This window comes from Capra hircus, chromosome 5 (assembly GCF_001704415.2).
Source record: "Capra hircus breed San Clemente chromosome 5, ASM170441v1, whole genome shotgun sequence".
Classification (NCBI taxonomy): domain Eukaryota; kingdom Metazoa; phylum Chordata; class Mammalia; order Artiodactyla; family Bovidae; genus Capra; species Capra hircus.
In genome coordinates, this window is record NC_030812.1 from 80726081 (window position 1) to 80749946 (window position 23866).

Below are 23866 nucleotides of genomic sequence, written 5' to 3' on the forward strand. Positions count from 1 at the left end.
TAAAATAAGCACAAAGCAGGGAACTCAAGCTTTTTGCAGAGTACTTACCAGCCCTACTCACTTCCCTTTCTGGAAAATAAAACAAGCCTATGTTCACATTTTCTCTCTGTCTCCAATGCATAAACAAAATAGAGGCATTCACCTTCTCTAGGTCTTGTTGAGAAGCCTGCAAAAGTGTCTGGCCAGATGCAATCCAGTGCTTGCCAGAATTCAGATAGGACCCCAAACCCTGTTCCACCAGCCAACTGCAAACCTGATCCTTGGTCCACTTGGCAAATGGCATATCCAAGTCACTAAGGGAAAATGAACAATCATATGAAAAAACAATTTAAAGCCAATCCTGTAACTTATCATGAAGGTGGAACAACTGTATGTTTAATAGATACAGAGATTCCCATCTGACTATGAAAAGCCTAATTTTTAGGATGTATTTGGTGAAGGAAATGATACTTCCTTACAAGGGAGATGAACGCTCCCTTGTGTCAAACAAAGCCACAAAAGATTCAACATGACTTAAGAAGACCTTGTTCTATGGAAGAAGACTGAGTTAAACGCACAGATCAAGGTATTATACTAGTACCAACCAATGTTGTTTAGAGGTTGAATCTTCAGAGAACACTAGATCAGACTGAAGGAACTCAAGTCTAACTTGAATTAACTTTAGTAGAACTACAATTTCTCTCCACGTGGTATTCAATGAAAAGAGGGCAATATGCCATTCCTGAGTGTGAGATAGTGCAATCAAAGTAAATTTTTGCTTTCTTTTGCTATTTTTAAATTAATTTTTAACCTGGAATCTAGTTGATTTATAATATTGTATTAGCTTCTTATGCTATTTTTACAAATGGCATTCTTGTTTGGAAAAAAAACAGTGTGGCAACGAATAAGAAAATTTCTTTTTAGAACAGCACAAAGAGCTCCTCTACTGTGTACAAGAGAACATATGGCAAACGAGACTGCTCCGTGTTTGAAGAAGGCCAAAGAGTTTCCTCCTTGACGAAACCGGTGCCCAGTGTTCTGCCTGGTGGGAGGGACCATGTGTGAAAGGTTTTAAGCCTATTTTCTTTTTAAAGATTTAGTATCAATGACTTGTGCTATATGTTTGCCAACCACACCCTTTGATGTTTAGCAAGTCTGTGGAGCAGTTCCAAACCAGCCCTAAACTGGGATAAAGGTGTAGGAAAAGTTCTTAGAGTCTTAACAGTACACAGTCCTGATAAACTGAATTCCGAAAGCATGTATGTCTTTTAAGTGCTTTCACATTATATATTAACTGTTAATGTTTGGTAGTTTAGTTGCTAAGTCGTTCCCGACTCTTGCAACCCCATGGACTGTAGCCTGCCAGGCTCCTCTATCCATGGAATTCCCCAGGTAAGAATATTGGAGTGGGTTGTCATTTCCTTCTCCACGGGATCTTCCTGACCCAGGGATCAAACCCAGGTCTCCTGTGCTGCAGGTGGTCTCCTGCATTGCAGGCAGATTCTTTACCGACTAAGCCACCAGGGAAGCCCTGTTAATGTACACTGAACAGTTATTTTTTTGCCAGATACTTAAAGCGTATCAACTCATTCAATCATCACAATCATCTTTTGGGGGTAAGTACTAATTCATATTATGGGAAACAGAGGCAGAGAGCATGAAAGTAATAGGTTAAGGTCACTCAGCTTACAAGAAGTGGTGAAGTCAGAAATCAGGTCCAAGCAGTCTATCTCTAGAACCTATTCTCTCTTTTTTTTCCCCCCTTAATTATAGTTGAGTTACAATGCTGTGTTAGTTTCTAGTGTGAAGTTAAGTAATTTAGATATATAAATATATATATATTCTTTTTCATATTCATTTTCATTACAGTTTATTATAGGCTTTTGAACATGGTTCCCTGTGCTATACCGTATGACCTTGTTGTTTATCTATCATATATATACTAGTTTACATCCGCTAATCCTAAACTTCCACTCCATCCCTCCCCCATCTCCTCTTCCCTTTGGCAACCACAAGTCTGTAGAACCTATTCTTAACCACTACACTTTCCCATCTTTCCAGAGCTACGCTTTAGAGTTCCTATAATTACTTTTTATGTAAAATTTAAATCCAAGAGCCATTCTAGTACAGATGTTGCTGACATTTCAGCTCAGGTTACTCACCTAGCTCACAGAGCCCTCATCTTCTGTATAGTTCCTCATTAACCACAGCCAAACAGCACTAGTCTAAGGATGACAGAAGCTTCCATAGGTGCAGCAGTAAGCAATGGATTCAGCTGTCTAACCCAGGGTCAATAATAACACTGCAGATGCTCACAAGACCTTGATGCTTGGGAGGTGATGCAAATGTCCATTCATGTGGCTGCTCCTACCTGTTAGACTGTCCCAAATCACGAGACCAACCCAATCGGGGCCCCGCAGTTGCCCTTGTCCCTCCTCTTTTGAATTCAGACTCAGACATGTCATCTGGGTTGAATGTAGTGGACTGACTTCTCCTAAGTCTGTAAAGAAGACACAGCACATTAGACCTGAAGATGTCTTTGACTTTAATTTGAACATTTTAAACTGATGCTTATGTATGTATGGTTAGAAAAGACATCTGGATTTAAACTTTGAGACTCAAAGAGTTAATGAATTCCGTCACAATCTTCCCTCTGTAAAAGGATCACAAAAGCCCTAAAATATTGTAACCATTTTTAGCCAGTTTGCCAATCATCCCTACTTTTGAGCCACATATAAGACAAAGCTCTGTTACTTACTTTCCGAAGAGTCTCATAATACCCCGGGATTTTTTTTTGGAATCTGGAGATGGTGGAGACATCTGGAAGGCACTACTTCCCTGTGAATTTTTCGGCCGAGAAGATACACCAGCCAGATCTAGGTGCTCCGGTGTCTCCTTCTCTGTTTCAGCTATTCCAAGAACAGAATACACACTTGATGAATTTTAAAACATGGGTGAACATGCCAAGATGTTAACCGCCGCGGTTTAAGCAACTATTAAGAATTCTTCTTCTGTTGATCTATAAACCAGTGACTTAGAAAGAGCACCCTGCAAATATTAAAAATGGAACACAAATCTACATCCTACTCTACCATCTACTTTGTTGTGTATCAAGTTTATTAACTTGGAAATTATATCTTCTTTGAGATCAAAGGTAAAATAGCATTACCATACTCTTTCCTTAACTGATTTGAATCCATAATGAAATCATTCTCGAACTTACTGCAGTGCTTGGTACTGTTGACTACTTCCTACAAAGCCATCATCTCCTTTAGCTTCCTGACATAACAAGCTCCTAGATCTGCCATCTGAAAATTTCGTTGCTGTAGCGCTGTTTTCTCTTCCTCTTTCACTCCAAGATTCTCTCCTGGGTTCCTTCTGCGGGATCTTTTAACAGACTCACTCACTCTATGCTCAGCACGAAATGATGGCTTTGCTCATTTCATGAACAAAGCAACTGGTATCAGAATCTCTGAGCCTAAAAATCTCTCTCCCCAGCTTCAGTATCTGAATGTCAGTGGATATTCCCAATTTGATGTGCCAAGAGTACCTGGGACTTAACAAATCCATCCAATTTTCCTGAGAGTCTTCTTTTACATTTTCTTATTTCATATTTCATTAATACCAGGTAATTTTCTCCCTGTTACTCCAGTCTAACCTCTTTGTCATTTTCTTTTCATTCCCTTCTCCCCTTTGGCATTTATATCGAGTTGGTTACCAAGTTCTGGGAATTCTTTATTTAAGAAATTCATTCTTAATTATAACCTGTTATGTTCCAGGAACTAAGAAAAGAATGAACTGGATAGTCATAAATTTTTCTTAATAAAATTATTTTTCTTTTGATAGGAAACTAGTGCCTGTTGATTTTGCTGTAAAAGAGTAACACCCAAATCTGTTATCCTCAGACTTCCCAGCATCAACTCTCCTCATTTGTTTAGCTGTCGATCTTACACTAGCAAACACAAGGATGCTGATTCCTCTATGTGAGAACACGCACTTTTACAGAGCAAAGTAAAAGCTGTACAAAAATCACAGGGACAGTGTTTCAGCAAGATCTAAAAGTTGCAGAGGCTGACTTGTCTATGAAGCAGAGCTGTGATTATAGGTTATGGTAAGCAGCATTGACTGGCCTCTCAGTATCAACAATACATTTCTCCTAAGAAAGATGCAAACACATTTGAGAACAGTTGTCTGGATAGATCATTTTCATTCATCCTGTGTATATGCTGGACATTTAAGGCAATGAAGAGAGAGAAGTCACTTTTGTTGACCCATATTAATATGTGGATACCTATGCAAGGTAATAGGACCCACTGGGAAAATCCAAAGGAATCAATCCATTCAAACCCTACAGCCACTGGGGTCCCTGAAAATGCTGCCCAGCTCTCCCTCATTTTAAAAGCATCCTGTTTTTATTTATTCTGAGGATAACCTCCCTACCACTATATTCTTTAAAAAGGAAAACTGAGCTTTCCCTCTCCTAAAATCGCTTTGGGGGTAATTCCTCAGATATTGCTATAACTAAATGTCACCTCCATCTTCAAAGTAATATGTCAGAAGGATGTTCCTCTAAGAGAAGTAAGTCTAAAATGATCGTTTTCAGTGTTTTCCACAGACCTGTTCAGCTAAAAGCATTTCTTCCTGGAGTCTGGGGAAATGTTACCATCGAGGAGGAACTGCAAGGCCCTGGGAGTTAGTGTGATGTGATGTACTTTGGGGTGAAGGAGCTGGATTTATGACGCCAGGATATTCCTGCCCTGTACTTTGCCGGCTGCTGGGCACATCTAGGTCTTCACAGAGCTGCTTGCAAGGTGCCATTAGCATGGGTTACAGCAGCATTTAGGCTTAGAAGCGGAGGCTCTACAGAGAGTCCTGGTGAGCGGAAGGTGGAAGGAAACCTCTGGAGTAGAGGACTCCATTTTTTGATGCTGCCAGCTCGCTGTCTAGTGATCAGGATGCCAAGAGCAGGGATTAGCTTGGTTGGGAGCACAGCGCTGGCAAAGGCAGGCATGCAGGGGTACGGTACCTAAGGTGGGTGCACTGGCACTTCGTTTACGATCTTCAGAAATCCCAACAACGCACACAATCACACGCAGCCCAATGGAGAAAACACAGGGGAACGACAAAATGAAACACAGATCAAACTCCTACTCACAAAATACACACAGTGAGAGGGGTGCCACACTGTGCTTCCGATGCTACACACAGACTCTATTAGCAGTGTCAATACGGGGTGAATTTCAGAGTAGATGGGAAGCTGCTTGTAATGATGTCAGAGAGAGCCACGGGTTTTGGTTTTTCCTCTAAGTTTACACCCAGAACAGGGAGCAGAGTGAGAGAGTCCACACCAAGCTATCTTTACCTCTGAATTAAGCCTGTGGAAGCATTTTTTTAAATTAACTTTTCCCCCCAAGTCATTCACCTTCATTTCTGAGAAAAAGAAATGTACAGATAGACGAATAAGGAAAGAGATTGATATTTTCCTGACTCTGGAAGAATTAAGGAAATGGCATTTTGGCCACACATACCCAAGTTTGGCGCGCTTGCTGTCCTCTTGTTACTTTTGATTTTAAAAAAACCACGACCAAAGGAAGATCTGGCTTTCCGAGTGCCAAAGGGATTATCATCCCCGGAAGCATCATGTCCTGGAGCTTTGGGAGGGAGGGTCCCAAAGGGACTGCTCTCTACCGGAGCTTTATCCTGAGAGAGAAGTAGTGACGACTGTGACACAGCATGAACACGCATAATTACTGGTACACAGCAGTACCAAATACGTTACACACGTGACTCTAGTTAACAAAGGATTACTGAACTAACACATTCACTATGAATGTCAAATGTCCTGTTAGAAGTTTAAAAAGTCAATTCTGATTTTTACTTAAGGAACAACGACACAAACATGGTCATCACCAATCTTAATCCATGTGTTTAGGGCTTCAAGTATTTAGGATAGATATAGACATTCTCAAATTTTATTTTAATTTTATTTGCCTCATTCCCTCAAAGACGCAGAGATAAAACATTACATCACTGGAGTAGTGGCAGATTTCCTACTTTCCTAACAATCATGACAAAGACCTGGTTATGATATAGTTCACAGTCTTTATAATTACAACAATAAAATCCCAATACAATGTAATTATTCTATAAAGTAGACATTAGTTCTGACCTTCTATACCAGCAGTATAAGAACTTTTCTACTCCAGTTAAATATTTCCTCTCAAAGAATTAATGATAAAATGAAAGCACAATCAGCAACTATTTAAGATATATAATTTTGAAATGGGGTTCTGAGTTATATTCATATCTCACCTTCAAGTTACCAAACATGGATTACCAGTTTTCAATGACTGTGATACATTCAAATATGATTAACCATTAAAACTATATACACTGAAATTAAATTTATCTTGATTGATTCAGAAGCCACTTCAGATCCTCACAATATTTCAAAATCCTTATCAAGAATTTTAACTGTGACTTTAAATACAGGCATACCTCATTTTATTGCATCACCCTTTATTGTGCCTTGCCGATATTGTGTTTTTAACAAACTGCAAGTGTGTGGCAGCCCTGCATTAGTGCTATTTTTCCAAAAGCATGTGCTCACATTGTGTCTCCATGACACATTTTGGTAATTCTCAATCTTTCAAACGTTTCCATTAATATTATATTTGTTAGGGAAATCTGTGATCAGTGACCTTTGATGTTACTATTATAAAAAGGCGACAGCCTGCTGAAGGTTCAGATCATGGTTAGCATTTTCCAGCACCTTTTAATGAAGGTATGTACATGGTTTTTGCTCATATCATGCTACTGCAGATGTAATAGATTATGGTAGTATAACGTAAATATAGCTTTTATATACACTGGGAAACCAAAACATCTGTGTGACTCACTTTATTGCAATATTTGCTTTATTGTGGCAGCCTGGGCCTGAACCTATAATATCTCCGAGGTCTGCCTGTAACTTAATTTTGAGCTTTCTGGTTATTTAAATTGATAATTATACTGTTTCAGTATTATCCAAGGATTCTTTTGTCTGCATGTTCTCATTTCGTGAACATCTCTTGTCCTCTCTCTCTTTTCTGCAAAAATAGAGAGAAGGACAAGAGAAAGGCAAGAGAGAAGAGCAAACAGAGAGAAACAAGCTTTTAAGGTAGCTATTTTTCTCTACATTTCTACCATTCATAGTAACTAAACATGTACAGATGCCACAGTTCAGTGATTCTGTTATCTATGTCTCAATGCTCTATATCAAAATCATTTCACATCACTTACTGAATTAGCAAGACAAAAAGAACAATGACTTGAATTGGGACTGGATCTACTTTCTGTGCTTTGTCAGTTACACCTACTCATGACTCAAGGCAGTAAGAGCCAACAGTCGAGAGATTGCATCTGGAGAGAGCGTGCTTACCAGACTGTGACCTGTGCAAGGCTAACATTTGAAAAACAATAAAGAAGAGCCAGAACCCATGTTGACGATGGCTTTAAAATACCAGCATGTCTGCTGTGGATAGACACTGGTTATAAACAGCTGGTGATCTTTCTAAGAAGGAATTTTTGTGAAGTGTAAGGAAACCCAGGTTTGGTTGTTACTGTCATCAAGTAGCATAGCCAAGAGTTCGGAGCTTCGCCTTTATTTTGTTCTTATTGATGTGAAAGTCATATAACATAAAAGTAACTATTTTAATTTTTGGCTGCGCCACATGGCTTGTGGGTTCTTGATTCCCCAACCAGGGATCAAACCCATGACTCCTGCATTGGAAGTGCGGAGTCTCAGTCACTGGACCAGCGAAGTCAAAAGTAATGATTTTAAAGTGAGCAGTGCAGAGGCATTCAGTACATTCATGGTGCTGGAACCAACACCTCTACCTGGTTCTAAAACATCTCCATCATTCTAAAGTAAAACCCCTTATGCACTACGCAGTTTCTCCCCATCCTCTCTCCTCCACTCCTGGTAACCGCCAATTTGTGTTCTATCTCTACGGATTTACTTATTCTGGTATTTCACATAAGTGAGATCATATAATATGTGAACTTTTGTGTTGAGCTAGATTCATTTGGCTTGTTTTTCAGATTCTAAGAATTTTGCTTTATTAGAGACATTTAAGTAGTCTTATGTTTTATATATTAAGCAATCTTATGCATTATGTATTAAGAAGTCTGATGCATGTATTAGACTCTCAAACATTTCTACATTGTAATCTGGACATAAAACTTACTTCGGAAGGCTTTGGAATAGACTCCTTTTCCTGTTCAAAACAACAATAGTAGTTAAATATTGTTATAGGAATTAATCGATTTAGAATTTCTCACATGTAATTCAACAAATTAAAATAAATTTACATCTATTTCAGGGCTACAAAATCTCATCTTTACTTATTTTCTGCAATACTTTATTAATGTCTCCATATTTGACTTTATGTTCTACTTTCAATCCTTTACACTCATATTCCTTAATATTTATCATTAACTGCAGTATCTAATACTTTTCCATTATTAAAACCACAAACGGGACAAGATGAAGATCCCTAAATATTTCGCCTCAGGGTAACAGACAGAAAAAACACAGGACCAACCCCATCTGATGACTCTTTCTTCAGATTGCCCAGGCTGCTAGACTTCTGCAAACTTGAAATTCTAAAAATAACAACAATAATAATTATGATTAATAGTAAGTGGCTCTGGTGCCACTGCTTCTAAGTATAATGCCTTAGAAAGAAACTAAAATTGCATGTGAATGGAGTCCTGGTAATAAAAGAAAATCTGGATTCAGACAGACATTTATGTGCTTAACTAAATTATAATGTTTAGTTCTTTTAAAAGCAGGAGTGGTTAACTGTCCCGCCAATAACTCTAACTGTCCTGCGAACATTAGAATGGCTGGAAAAACACTTAGGACTATCCTGTGATGTCAATGTTCAAAAATAAACCAGTGTTTTCCACAGGCTAGTGGTGCCTCCTTTGCATATACACATTTACACCAGGAACTTTTAAAATGGTTGTGTACTTTTTATATTAATCCTTCTAATGAAAATAAAGGATGAAAAAGTATTACTTTTCAGTTCACAAAGGAATCAGTTTTCTGAGTCTGGCAAAGCACTTTATTTTACAGTCCTACTGAAGCATAATAGAGGAATCCCTGTTGTGAAAAATTTGTATAAAACCTTAGTGAAAGCACAGTGACAGTGTGAACACCTGGGAAAGTCTTGCTCTTCTCATAAGCTGCATTCAATTATATGCAGCTGTTGTTACTCAAACTGAAAGCAGGAATACGTGACCAGTTTAAAAACAAGACAGAATAAATAACTTTGCTCTAAAAGATCTCTTCAAGAAAATTAGAGATACCAAGGGACCATTTCATGCAAAGATGGGCTTGATAAAGGGCAGAAATGGTATGGACCTAATAGAAGCAGAAGATATTAACAAGAGGTGGCAAGAATACATAGAACTGTACAAAAAAGATCTTCACAACCAAGATAATCATGATGGTGTGATCACTCACCTAGAGTCAGACATCCTGGAATGTGAAGTCAAGTGGGCCTTAGAAAGCATCATTATGAACAAAGCTAGTGGAGGTGATGGCATTCCAGTAGAGCTCTTTCAAATCGTGAAAGATGATGCTGTGAAAGTGCTGCACTCAATATGCCAGCAAATTTGGAAAACTCAGCAGTGGCCACAAGACTGGAAAAGGTCAGTTTTCATTCCAATTCCAAAGAAAGGCAATGCCAAAGAATGCTCACACTGCCACACAACTGCATTCATCTCACACACTAGTAAAGTAGTGCTCAAAATTCTCCAAGCCAGGCTTCAGCAATACGTGAACTGTGAACTTCCAGATGTTCAAGCTGGCTTTAGAAAAGGCCAGAGATCAAATTGCCAACATCTGCTGGATCATGGAAAAAGCAAGAGAGTTCCAGAAAAACATCTATTTCTGCTTTATTGACTATGCCAAAGCCTTTGACTGTGTGGATCACGATAAACTGCAGAAAATTCTTCAAGAGATGGGAACACCAGACCACCTGACCTGCCTCTTGAGAAACCTGTATGCAGGTCAGGAAGCAACAGTTAGAACAGGACCTGGAACAACAGACTGGTTCCAAATAGGAAAAGGAGTATGTCAAGGCTGTATATTGTCACCCTGCTTATTTAACTTCTATACAGAGTACATCATGAGAAACGCTGGGCTGGAAGAAGCACAAGCTGGAATCAAGATTGCCAGGAGAAATATCAATAACCTCAGATATGCAGATGACACTCTCCTTATGGCGGAAAGTGAAGAGGAACTAAAAGGCTCTTGATGAAAGTGAAAGTGGAGAGTGAAAAAGTTGGCTTAAAGCTCAACATTCAGAAAACGAAGATCATGGCATCTGGTCCCATCACTTCATGGGAAATAGATGGGGAAACAGTGGAAATAGTGGCTGACTTTATTTTTCCAGGCTCCAAAATCACTGCAGATGGTGACTGCAGCCATGAAATTAAAAGACGCTTACTCCTTGGAAGAAAAGTTATGACCAACCTAGATAGCATATTGAAAAGCAGAGACATTACTTTGCCGACTAAGGTCCGTCTAGTCAAGGCTATGGTTTTTCCTGTGGTCATGTATGGATGTGAGGGTTGGACTGTGAAGAAAGCTGAGTGCCGAAGAATTGACGCTTTTGAACTGTGGTGTTGGAGAAGACTCTTGAGAGTCCCTTGGACTGCAAGGAGATCCAACCAGTCCATTCTAAAGGAGATCAGCCCTGGATGTTCTTTGGAAGAAATGATGCTAAAGCTGAAACTCCAGTACTTTGGCCACCTCATGAGGAGAGTTGACTCATTGGAAAAGACTCTGATACTGGGAGGGATTGTGGGCAGGAGGAAAAGGGGACGACAGAGGATGAGATGGCTGGATGGCATCACCAACTCGATGGACGTGAGTTTGAGTGAACTTCGGGTAATGGTGATGGACAGACAGGGAAGCCTGGCGTGCTGCGATTCATGGGGTCACAAAGAGTCGGACACGACTGAGTGACTGAACTGAACTGAACTGAAGATACAGGATAATGGAATATACTAACAAACTTTTAAAAGGCATTTCTCATGTATTTATGTGTAAATAAGTTACTAGAAATGTCAACTACTAAATAAAAAAACGATAATGGAGAAAAAAGATCTCATCTTTGAGTGTAGTTCTGAAAATATTTTCCTAATTTCATCCAGACTTTAACTTGGATAAATGTAGCCATTAGGTCAGCTTATTAAGCTGAAAGTACAAAATACCAGAGCAGCCTTACCAGCTGCTGTGATGCTTTTCTGACAGACATACTCAAAATATAGGTCAGTACAAAAATGAAAATTAAAACACTGAACTTCACATGAAAATTGATGAAGGAAGGCTCAAGATCAGCAGAAAGCTGGCATGAAATAATGGTAAAAGAGCAAGTATTTATTTGTTTCTTCACAACCCCCACCCCCACCCGCTCCAGTCATTATGGCTGCATTCACTTATGCAGGCCTCAGGGTCACCTGCTTCTAATACTAATCATTGTTAGTGTAACACACTTTTGTGTCCCAAGCAGCAATCATATTTTTCATATTTGATAAAACAGAACTTACGCAAGACTATCACACAGTTGAGTTTCAGCAGCAGAACCAATTCCATCACTAAAATATTGCAAAAAAAAATTGATGAGATTTATGGAAAAAATTAAAGACTATATATTCCAAGTGAACAAAACTGTCAATGATAAAAAATTGTGCAAAAACAGTTACCTCTCTCTCTTTTGATATTCTACTTAATTTTATTTAGTCTAATTGAAAGATTAGGCAATTAATTTGGGAACACATTCCCCCCACATTCCATTTGCCCAGGGAGAGACTATCGTATCCTTGTCTTGGCTCCTTGACAACATCTTTCAAACAGTCTCAGGAACATGACTGTTGCTATTCTCCTTGCAGCCCTCTGATGGCCACCTGGGACCTAGGATATACAAGCCAAGGTCCCTCTCTAACCTGATCAGCATACTTCCCCGGCTGAACCTCCAGTTACTTCCTGCTTCACACCTCTTATTTTAATAATTCAGAACTGCTGTGGGCCTCCCTGGCCTGTGTCTTGCTGTTTCTTGCTTCTCTGGGTAAAAGATTACGTCTATAAATAAATGCAGGCCACTCCTGCTTTTGGTGGATCTACTTTTTTGAGTATTCATATTGCAGTGTTAGGTCATAAATGACATACCTCTCCTCAAATGAAGTCTCTGGCTTAGAAGGCAATTTTGCTTTTTCAGAAGTTTCCAAGCCTTTAGATGCTGGCAATAATGAAGGGATTGAAACTTGCAAGATGCTGGTGTGGAACTGTAATGTAATAATAAAAAACCCCAAATCAATCCATCAAACAGAACATAAGCCACAGAGTAACAAATAAATAAATAAGGCAAGTGGTCTACTGCTAAAATTTCATACACCTGTGTTTACAACTCTATCCTTATATTGATAAAATGGTTTTAGGACATAAACAGCCAGATGTGGTAATCAGAGGAAACATTCAGAAGAAGTTAATGTGCATTTGAAGAAGACACCGAATATTGAGAAGACGACATAATAAATACCATTAAGAAGTTAACAGTAAATCCTAACCACGTTAAGCCCTGATTGACATCTTGGCCCTGACACACTTGACTAAGCGAACTTGACCTTAGTCAAGTCACTTAACTGTGCATTCATTTTCTCCCCTATAAAATGATAATGTCAATGCCTACCTTACAGGGTTGCAATAATTGTAGATGAAATTTGGTTAAAGAGTTTTGTAAACAAAGCACTATTTTCACTTTAATTTCCACCATTAGTCTAATATGGTAGTTAATTATTCTATATGTGCACAGGTTAACTAACTTCAGTTAACAGAACTGATGAAAAGTGTCATTAAAACAAATTATAATAGATTTTGTGGGTACACTACTTAAAACACAAAGCTTAGTAGTAACAATATTATAGCAAAAACAACAAAAAAGCATAATATATTTTCTTCCCCAAATGCTTTGTATATTCTAAGGATGGATTTTGTGAAAGGCTTTCTAAACACAGGTTTTCAGTAATTTCTGACAACTAGAGAGCAGTTAGATTGTGAGCCACACCATGAAGAAATAAATGAAGCACTTAAAAAAAAAATTCCAGTATAAAATGGAAAAAACTTGCCTCAATGAACTCACTTTTGAAAGTCAACCAATCCAAGACAGCTCTTGGCTTCTGGGAGTAAATTAGTCAGGTAGGGACCCAGGCCAGGAACACACTTCTGAGTGCCAACCAGTCAACAACAGCCTCACCTTCACAACCACACACAACTGATGCCAGCTCACTCCTGCCACTGAAAGCCCAATGTCCCTGACCCACCAACAAACTCACTTACTTAAATAGGCAATAAAAACAGCTTTATGAGATTTGTTTCAGTTACTGAGTGGCAGTCCCATTCTATGATACTAGAAAAAGTTATAAAATGTGAAGTCTGTTAAGGATTGGGCACAAAATGGAGTCACTCATGCTAAGCCCTATATTAGCAAGCCTGGACATAACTACATTTTCTATGCTCAGCTTTCCAAGACAAGGAAGGACTAGGTCAACCAGTCAGCATTTCCTGTTCAGCACAAGTTACCTGGCTGGGACCCAAGACCTCTATTCCATGTAAAGGAATAACCCTGCGTTACACCAATCAGCACAGGCCAAGAAAGACTTCCCTTTTCTGCTCCACTCTGACTATAACAGCTGATGGGATGCTGCTGGATTCATGAATCACTGAATAAAGCCAACAGATCTTTAAAGTTTACCCAGCTGAATTTTGTTCCTTAACAAGTAATATTATTATAAAATAGATTACTTCATTATCACTTTTTTAAGTTTGAATCATTATGATTCATTCTAGGCAATTTATTTAACCACCATACCCATTTTTGGACGTGCACTCATTTCCTTGGGTTCCTTCCTTGGGAAAAATAGCTATACTAGCAAATTGACCCATTTTCTAGATTTCCTTTCAAAATTTAGGGCTTTCACTCCAACCTCAAATTGCCCTCCTGACTTTTCTTTAAAGATGAGGCTGAACATCTTCAGTCATCCTAAAATCATTCTTGTTCCAAACTTCATTTCAGTTCAGTTCAGTTCAGTCACTCAGTCGTGTCCGACTCTTTGCGACCCCATGAATCGCAGCACGCCAGGCCTCCCTGTCCATCACCAACCAGGCCTCCCTGTCTATCACCAACTCCCGGAGTTCACTCAGACTCACATCCATCGAGTGGGTGATGCCATCCAGCCATCTCATCCACTGTCGTCCCCTTTCCCTCCTGCCCACAATCCCTCCCAGCATCAGAGTCTTTTCCAATGAGTCAACTCTTCGCATGAGGTGGCCAAAGTATTGGAGTTTCAGCTTTAGCATCATTTCTTCCAAAGAACACCCAGGGCTGATCTCCTTCAGAATGGACTGGTTGGATCTCCTTGCAGTCCAAGGGACTCTCAAGAGTCTTCTCCAACACCACAGTTCAAAAGCATCAATTCTTCAGCACTCAGCTTTCTTCACAGTCCAACTCTCACATCCATACATGACTAGTGGAAAAACCATAGCCTTGACTAGACAGAACTTGTTGGCAAAGTAATGTCTCTGCTTTTCAATATGCTGTCTAGGTTGGTCATAACTTTTCTTCCAAGGAGTAAGCGTCTTTTAATTTCATGGCTGCAGTCACCATCTGCAGTGATTTTGGAGCCCCCCAAAATAAAATCTGACATTGTTTCCACTGTTTCCCCATCTATTTCCCATGAAGTGATGGGACCAGATGCCATGATCTTCGTTTTCTGAATGTTGAGCTTTAAGCCAACTTTTTCACTCTCCTCTTTCACTTTCATCAAGAGGCTTTTTACTTTCTGCCATAAGGGTGGTGTCACCTGCATATCTGAGGCTTTTTACTTTCTGCCTCTTCACTTTCTGCCATAAGGGTGGTATCATCTGCAAATCTGAGGGTATTGATATTTCTCCCGGCAATCTTGATTCCAGCATGTGCTTCCAAACAGTATCTGTCATTAACCTACAATTCACATAGTGAAGACTTTTTTGGTAAAGATATGAGGTTATCTGGGTATGTCCCATATGGAACAGCAGCTGCTTTCAACAAATGGAGCACATGCCGTGGCCATCATACAGTATTTTTTCTTTTAGTGTAAATATTTAACAACTAGAGAATTTTCCCCTCTAAAATAATTCTTATTCCTTAACTAATTCCTTAGGTTTTTTTCCCTATCAGTTTTATTAAAAAAATCTATGACAAACCTAGACAGTATATTAAAAAGCAGAGATATCACTTCACCAACAAAGGTCTACATAGTCAAAACTATGGTTTTTCCAGGAGTCATGTACAGATGTGAGAGCTGGACCAGAAAAATTGCTGAGTGCCAAAGAATTGATGTTTTCGAATTGTGGTGCTGAAGAAGCCTCTTGAGAGTCCCTTGGATGGCAAGGAGACCAAACCAGTAAATCCTAAATGAAATCAACCCTGAATATTCACTGGAAGGACTGATGCTGAAGCTGATGCTCCAATAGTTTGGCCACCTGATGCGAAGAGCCAACTCACTGGAAAAGACCCTGCTGCTGGGAGAGATTGAGGGTGGGAGGAGAAGGCGGCAGCAGAGGATGAGACAGTTGGATGGCATCATCGACTCAATGGACATGAGTTTGAGCAAACTCTGGGAGATGGTGAAGGACAGGGAAGCCTGGCGTGCTGCAAGTCACAGGATTGAAAAGTTTTGGACACGACTTGGCAACTGAACAACAACAACTGACATATAGCCACTGTGAAAGTTTTAGGTGTACAGGATAATGACTTGACTTACATACACTTTATGTGATTGCCATAGTTAAGTTTCATTAAATTAACATTTATTACCTCATATAGATAGGTGAAGAAAAAGTTTTTCCCTTACGATGAGGACTTCTAGGATATACTCTCTTTTCAACTTTCAAATACACAATACAGTGTTAACTATAGTCATCACGTTGTACATCACATCCTAGTACTTACTAATAGCCTTTGTACCTTTTGACTACCTTCATGCAGTTCCCCTTCTCATTAATACCTTTTTAATGACACATTTCAGCTAAGAGAAATGTTGTTTTCTCATTGAACTGTTTCTCATTCAATTGAAATTTTGTATTTTCATTATGTAATTATGAGCAACATATATAAAAAGTAAAGATGCTATTTGATTCCTTCTCACAATTTCCTATAATAAAATGTTAGAAGAGAGATGACCAAAGAAGGATCTGTTAAATATAAAGGAGCCAAGATTTAATTGAAAAATCAAACTGTTTCTCATTCCTAGTTTCCCTAGATGGAACACTACAAATTGAAATTAAGAAATGGTTTCAAGGCCGAGATCAAGCACAGGTGTTGTCAGGAAAACAGCCTTAAGATGAAGCCACAGGTGTGGCTTTGTTAAGAGAGGAAAATTTGAGGTGATGCTCTCCTTGAACCTTTCAAACAGGTCAAAAAACTCTAAAGATAAAGGGATGTCTCATAGTGGCCTCACAGGGAACCTAAGGTTATGAAGGCTTTTTTGTGAAGATATTTGTGGATATGATTTTATCTAATGCAGTGAATTATACATTGATTCATAAGAAATTCTAAATGTTTAAAATATTCTGTTAATTTAGACTGAAGGGAATATAGCTAGTAGAAAACGAGAAGAAATGAAGGTTTTGTGACCTAAATGCACACTCAACAGAAAACTGCTGCTGCTGCTAAGTCACTTCAGTCATGCCCGACTCTGTGCGACCCCACAGACGGCAGCCCACCAGGCTCCTTGAGGCATCCATGGGATTTTCCAGGCAAGAGTACTGGAGTGGGGTGCCATTGCCTTCTCCACAACAGAAAACTACTCATCTGCAAATAGAGGTTTCTTCTTATTAAAAAGAAGGATGGCTCAAAAGGAAGCCAAGCGCCTAGAGGACTAGGCTCCATGGAATTGCTATGGACTAGTGACACACGTGTGTCCTGTATTTCTCTATTTTTCAATGGGAATGCCAACAGCAGCTACATTATGTCTATCCCACCACTGTGTGCTGGATGTGTGGGGGACAGACAGCTTGTCCTTTAAGTTCCAGGTTCCTTAAATAGAAGGGAATGGTATTCACAAAGCTGTGCCCAAGAAAATGGACCCAAAGAGCTTCATCTATAACTTGATCTGATCTGTATGACAAGATCCAGGGATGCTGATGCCAAATTGGGAAGAGGCTGAGGGGTATTTGAAGAGGGGATGAATGTTATTTTCCATGGGAGAGGGATATAAATTGTTGGAGCCAGACAGCCAAATATGGTTGCCCCAATATATCCCATCCTATGTATTTTTATGATATTGGCACTTGTTCATCAAGAGGTAGAGTCTATGTTCCCACTCTTTGAATCTGGATGGACCTGTGACCATAGGAGAAGAGATTCTACATGACTTCTGAGATAAGTCACAAAAGGCGGTAAAATCTGCCCAGTCCTCTCCTCGGGATGCTCACTCTTAAGACCCACCAGTACACGACAGGAAGCTAAGCAATCATATGCGGTTGTTCCAGTCTGAGTCTCAGCTGAAGTCTTGGCCAATGGTCTGCCTCAACCACCAGACAAGTGAACAGAGTAGGCTTCAGATGACTCAAGCCCCTAGGTTTCTCACCATTTCAGCTGATGTCCAGGGGAGCAAAGACATGATGTTCCTGCCAAGCCCTGCCCAAACTGTAGATTCATCAGCAAAACCAATGTTGTGGTTCAAGCCACAAAGTTTTGGGGGTGGTGTGCAGCAGATAACAATAATAGATTTTGGTGCCACTTTGAAATGAAAGTAATATAAGTGAGTTTAAGACTGTTCATTTCCCTCAAGCTGCTTTTTTCAAGTTTAACAAATTGAAGGGGAAATTTTCTTCTTTTTTTAATTTGAAAGTAGTCACTATTTATTAACTGATCAGATTACAAAAATAATCATGGTAGACACCCTAGTTCAAAAGACTTGTTGATCTGGTCTACTGTACTGCCAGCATCTCCACCTTCTACAAAACATGTGGCCCTTCTCTTCATTCCACCTTGTGAAGATAATTTACAGGGCTGTAGGAAGGTGTTTGCTGCTTTAAAGCATTTTCCAATACTACAGATCCCACGAAGCAGATCTTTTATGCAGATAATACCATATTTACCAAGTGATCAAGCAACCAATGTGTAATCTGTCAAGGCAATTTGCTTCTTATTGTTTTGCCATAACTAAGCTAGTAGATAATTCATTTGCTGACATCCAGTTTGGGTACCTCGACGCAATACCTGGCTCCACAATACCTAGCTTGTTAACCGAAGTCCATCACCTTTCTGTGTTACCATCACAAGTGACTAAAATTTATATACTCTCACTTTGCCCCCACTTTATTCATTGCCTACTTATTTTTTAGTAAGTAGATTATAATCTCATATTGAAGACCACATCCATCTCCAAAGGATTCATATGTCTTTCCCGAATTATATAAGTGATTTTGACATTGCCCAAGTCTTTATTTTTTTCCTTTTTAAACTTTTTATTTTGTATTGGGGTATACCCAATTCTTGGGGTCGGAAAGAGTCAGACATGACTGAGTGACTGAACTGAACTGAACTGATACCCAATTAACAAACAATGTTGATAGTTTCCACTGAACAGCAAAGGGACTCAACCATACATATTCATGTATCCATTCTCCCCCAAACTCCCCTCCCATCCAGGCTGCCACATAACACTGAGCAGAGTTCCATGTGCTATACTGTAGGTTTTTGTTGGTTATCCATTTCAAGTATAGCGGTGTATACATGTCCATTCCAAACTCCCTAATTATCCTTTCCTTGATCTTTTCCCCTGGCAACCATAACCTTGTTCTCCAAGTCTGTGAGTCTATTTCTGTTTTGTAAGTAAGATCATTTGTATCATTTCTTTTTGGATTCCACATATAAGGGATGTCATGTGATATTTTTCCTTCTCTGTCTGACTTACTTCACTCAGTATGACACTCTCTAGATCCACCCACGTTGCTGCAAATTGACCAAACTTTTATTTATTAAAGAGAGGGGGAAAAAAAGATGTTTCAAATAAAGACCCAGAGGTCATAATGACTGCCAAGACAAAGCAAGTCTGTGATCCAACTAAGAAAAGAATCCATGTCTTTGTGGAAGCAACCTAGATGTCCATCAGCAGATGAATGGATAAGAAAGCTGTGGTACATATACACAATGGAGTATTACTCAGCCATTAAAAAGAATACATTTGAATCAGTTCTAATGAGGTGGACGAAGCTGGGGCCTATTATACAGAGTGAAGTAAGCCAGAAAGAAAAACACCAATACAGTATACTAACACATATATATGGAATTTAGAAAGATGGTAACGACAACCCTGTATGCGAGACAGCAAAAGAGACACAGATGTACAGAACAGTCTTTTGGATTCTGTGGGAGAGGGCGAGGGTGGGATGATTTGGGAGAATGGCATTGAAACATGTATAATATCATATATGAAATGAATCGCCAGTCCAGGTTCGATGCATGATACTGGATGCTTGGGGCTGGTGCACTGGGATGACCCAGAGGGATGGTACGGGAAGAGAAGTGGGAGGGGGGTTCAGGATGGGGAACACATGTACACCCGTGGCAGATTCATGTTGACGTATGGCAAAACCAATACAATATTGTAAAGTGATTAACCTCCAATTAAAATAAATAAATTTATATTAAAAAGAAAAGAAAAAAAAAAAGAATCCATGTCTTTGATGCTGTCAATAGCACTTTAACTTTCAGTGACAGAGTCTCTTTAACATGAAGAAACAGTAAGTCTGTAAATACCTCTTCTGGAGCACTTGTGTTAAATGGGTCATGACTGGGAGATCCCCTTACTGGCGTCGGCGACAGGTTTTTCTCCAGATCACTAAAGCCCTGTGCGTCCAGCAGGGTGGAGAATGAGCTGGAAGGAAGCAGGTCTTCAAAGTCGCCATCTTGGCCTAGGAAACAACAAAGCACAGAGTGGACAGCAACAGCTTTTCACTTTTGGAGGAAGATAAGAATCCCAATGATCCTGAACATAAAGAGTTTTCTGATCCTTAAAAATCAAAGAGTCAACTTCTGGCATCCCTAAGAACAACAACATGTGCGCTAGGAACAGCATCTTAAACTGGGAGCACCTAAGGCCCAGGGGCTCTTGGGCCACATGAGTACCCAGCACTGGTATTAATAGAGGTGATCAATTAATCAATAGTGGTTTAACAGATGTAACTATGGACTCACAGCACTGGCATTAAAGCTAATTTAGTTTGACAACCCTTCTGTAATTTTGTGGCAGCATTTGGGGCTTTAAATATTTCACTTCAGAAATAACTTGTGGAGGAATTCCAGTAGTACAAAAGTGATTCTAAACAGCAACAGAGTCATACACAACTCCATTTCCATCACCACTATGCTCTTGAAAAGAAATGTGCAAAGCAAAAAGGGAAAAGAGAAAAGATGATGACTCTTGGTCCCTCTTAGGAGGGTTCTTTATGCCATTCATTTCATTTAAAAGCAGAAGGAATAATGACCTAATGGAAAAAAGCAATCACATAACCAGCAAAGTAGCAGCTCTGAGAATTTTTTTTTAATGTGTCTAGAAATGAAAAGGATTAACTGCTGAACAGTGCCAGACATTCTTTTTTAAAAAACAGAATGGTCCTTCCAACTAGTCTTTAAATAACACAGAATGGCAAATCATTTACTTGTTTAAAGATACTAACTAGATATAGCTTTTTAATTTAGGTTTTATTAGATTTTTACTCTAATTTTAATAGAATCGAGGTATTCTTAGAATTGCCTGAGGATTTTCTAAGTAAATATAAATCCTACTGAGAAAGCACTGTTGATGAAACTCTTCATTAGAACAGGACATAATTTCCAATGGTTTATAAAAATCCTTCAGTACAGGGTTAAAAACTCTCTCTTTTAACTAGACTATTATATGCATAGATTAAAAAGGTAGAAAGAATTACATGAAAATGCCAGTAGCGATCATGCCAGTGCAATTATGAGTGATTTTTACCCCTTTTCTCTATTTTCTAAAAGTTTTACAATGTAGTCTAATTGCAGAAATTAATCTGCTCTTCTTTCATTTTGAAACGTTATAGTATTGAGATTCTATAAAATCAAATAATGTTACAAATACTATGACTATGCAAAGCTACTATGTAAAATATTTACATAATAATTTTATGTAAAAATTAATTAGAGAATCTGTAATATTCCTTAAAAGAGACTCTTGTGAAGGCATAGAAAATGCTGAGTGATGAGAACTGTCATGATAATTATAGGTTTATTTGCTCATTCAGATAACTATAAAGTCTTAATACATGCCAGGCCTCATGGACAAAAACATGAAGATCCATTTTGTTCAAAGATCGTGGTCCAAAGGATTTTCTTTGTGAACCCATCAAAATTAAAATTTCAAAATCCCAAGTGTTCCACAAGTACCTTCCCAAAGACTTATTTTCACCACTTACTTGTAAAGTAAACAGCCCCACCTATGCAGTGCGAATGAACAAGAGAACTTCAAAGCTCTTAACATTTTCGCTTATTTTGAATGACCCCCAAAGCTTTGCCGTATTTGAGGATGGCCAACTGGCCCATCAGCAGATAAAATAATAATAAATATAACAAAATACAGGCTATTTTTACTTAGATGTTTTACAGACTTTTTAAAAAAAGTATTCAAAGCTGAACACAAACCCCTCAAGCCCTGCAATGTTTCTCCTCTAGGTTTCCCCCTCTTGGTACGTGGAGCCATCCTCTGCTAGTTGCTTTAGCCAGAAATGTTCTTCTTTCCTGATGCTTTCTTCTCCTTCACTTTGCTAATCTAACTCATCACACTATTAAGTCAAGGGTAATGGAAAAGACTTTGATGCTGGGAGGGGTTGGGGGCAGGAGAAGAAGGGGACGACAGAGGATGAGATGGCTGGATGGCATCACTGACTCAATGGACGCGAGTCTGAGTGAACTCTGGGAGTTGGTGATGGACAGGGAGGCCTGGCGTGCTGCGATTCATGGGGTCACAAAGAGTCAGACACGACTGAGCAACTGAACTGAACTGAACACCAAAATTGATGCTTTTGAACTGTGGTGCTGGAGAAGACTCGTGAGAGTCCTTTGGATTGCAAGGAGATCCAACCAGTCCATTCTAAAGGGACCAGTCCTGGGTGTTTATTGGAAGGACTGATGCTGAGGCTGAAACGCCAATACTTTGGCCACCTCATGCAAAGAGTTGACTCATTGGAGAAGACTGATGCTGGGAGGGATTGGGGGCAGGAGGAGAAGGGGACGACAGAGGATGAGATGGCTGGATGGCATCACCGAGTTGATGCACATGAGTTTGGGTCAACTCCGAGAGTTGGTAATGGACAGGGAGGCCTGACGTGCTGTGATTCATGGGGTCACAAAGAGCCAGACACGACTGAGCAACTGAACTGAACACCAAAATAGATTTCCAATCAGCACTATCAAATCTTCCCACTGTAATACTGCAAGGTTCTCTTGACTGGTCTCCCTTCCTTCCAACACTGCTGGAATAGTCCATAGTCCATGATTCTCCATTTGTTGTGTCACTGACTTGTTAAGACCCTTCAGTGGATCCTCTGGGCTGGAATAAGAGCTGAACTCCTCACCTTGCATGATCCGGCTGTGTCTCTTCTATTATCTCATCTGTCTCACTCTCCCCTCTGCCCACTGCCTTTCAGGCACATGTGTCTCCCTTTTTTAATTGGAGTATAATTTCTTTACAATGTTATGTTAGTTTGCTGTACAATGAAGTGAATCAGCTCTATGTACACACACTGAGGTCCTTCTCCACCGAGGCTCTCGTACATTCTGTGATTCTCTCTCTCTCTGGAATGTCCCCCATACGTGGAGATGGCTCTGTCTGAACAACCAAACAACACTGTACTCAGCAGCCTACACTTTTCCTGGCAGAGAAGAGATGCCTAAGAACTTTGCTGAATGAATGGATGAGCCACCTAATTTGAAATAATAGCAATTGAGGCCAAATGTAAAGTTTACAGCCACATAAAATCAACTCAAGTAGAAAAGCTCTTAGAACTACATACCTTTTTTACCTGGAGCCAAAACCACTGTTTCTTGCATTTTCTTGTACCTGTTCAGGCACTGTCGAAGATCTTCTATTTTCCGATCCTATTAATAAAATAATAAATTTTAATATTATGATTTTAAAACAATAAAAGTAATTGTGACACAAAGAATGAACAGTTGTGAATTATTTACATTATTCAAAAAATAGTTCTAAACTTTAATAAAGCTGCTAATGTCTAGAATATTTTTCCTACATACATCAGAGATATAGAAAAAGTACCTCTAAATTTAGAGATCCTATCCTTCAGCTGCCATCTTTAAAAAACAAAAACAAAACAAGGTAATAAGATACAAAAAAAAGCCGAGGAAAAAATCAACTTTAATTACTCTCCTCTCTAACATAAGTCAGAGCTGGAAAGAAAGATCTATACTTGTTATCTTCATCAGCCACCATCAATCTCCATCTGGTTTTTCCCTTCTCGCAACACTCCATCAAAGTTGCTTCAATTAGTCATCAAGGAACCTTTCTCTTCGGGGCTTCTCAGGTGGTGGCACAGTGGTAAAGAATCCTCCTGCCAATGCAGGAGCCGCAGGAGAACCAGGTTCAGTGCCTGGGTTGGGAAGATTCCCTGGAGTAGGAAATGGCAACCCACTCTAGTATTCTTCCCCAGGAAATCTCATGGACAGAGGAGCCTGGTGGGCTACAGTCCATGGGGTTGCAAAGTGTCTGACTCACTGAGCACACGCACACGACCTTCTCTTTAGAAGAA

At 39.4% G+C, this 23866-nt stretch overlaps 1 protein-coding gene across 7 annotated transcripts in view; it reads right to left on the reverse strand.

The window, feature by feature from the left end:
- Positions 1-23866, reverse strand: part of PPFIBP1 (PPFIA binding protein 1) — a 70447-nt gene that overhangs the window by 10946 nt on the left and 35635 nt on the right. For 4 of the 7 annotated variants that reach the window (XM_018048373.1, XM_005680723.3, XM_018048371.1 and 1 more), the window contains 11 exons: positions 23114-23198; positions 19839-19993; positions 12203-12318; positions 11584-11631; positions 8565-8625; positions 8208-8237; positions 5508-5679; positions 5006-5038; positions 2738-2888; positions 2351-2479; positions 143-293 (listed from right to left, as the gene is read on the reverse strand). In XM_018048373.1, the coding sequence (XP_017903862.1) occupies positions 143-293; positions 2351-2479; positions 2738-2888; positions 5006-5038; positions 5508-5679; positions 8208-8237; positions 8565-8625; positions 11584-11631; positions 12203-12318; positions 19839-19993; positions 23114-23198 (1131 nt within the window). The remainder of the gene's footprint in view (positions 1-142; positions 294-2350; positions 2480-2737; positions 2889-5005; positions 5039-5507; positions 5680-8207; positions 8238-8564; positions 8626-11583; positions 11632-12202; positions 12319-19838; positions 19994-23113; positions 23199-23866) is intronic. The other 3 variants (XM_018048375.1, XM_018048374.1, XM_018048372.1) reach the window with 1 other exon arrangement.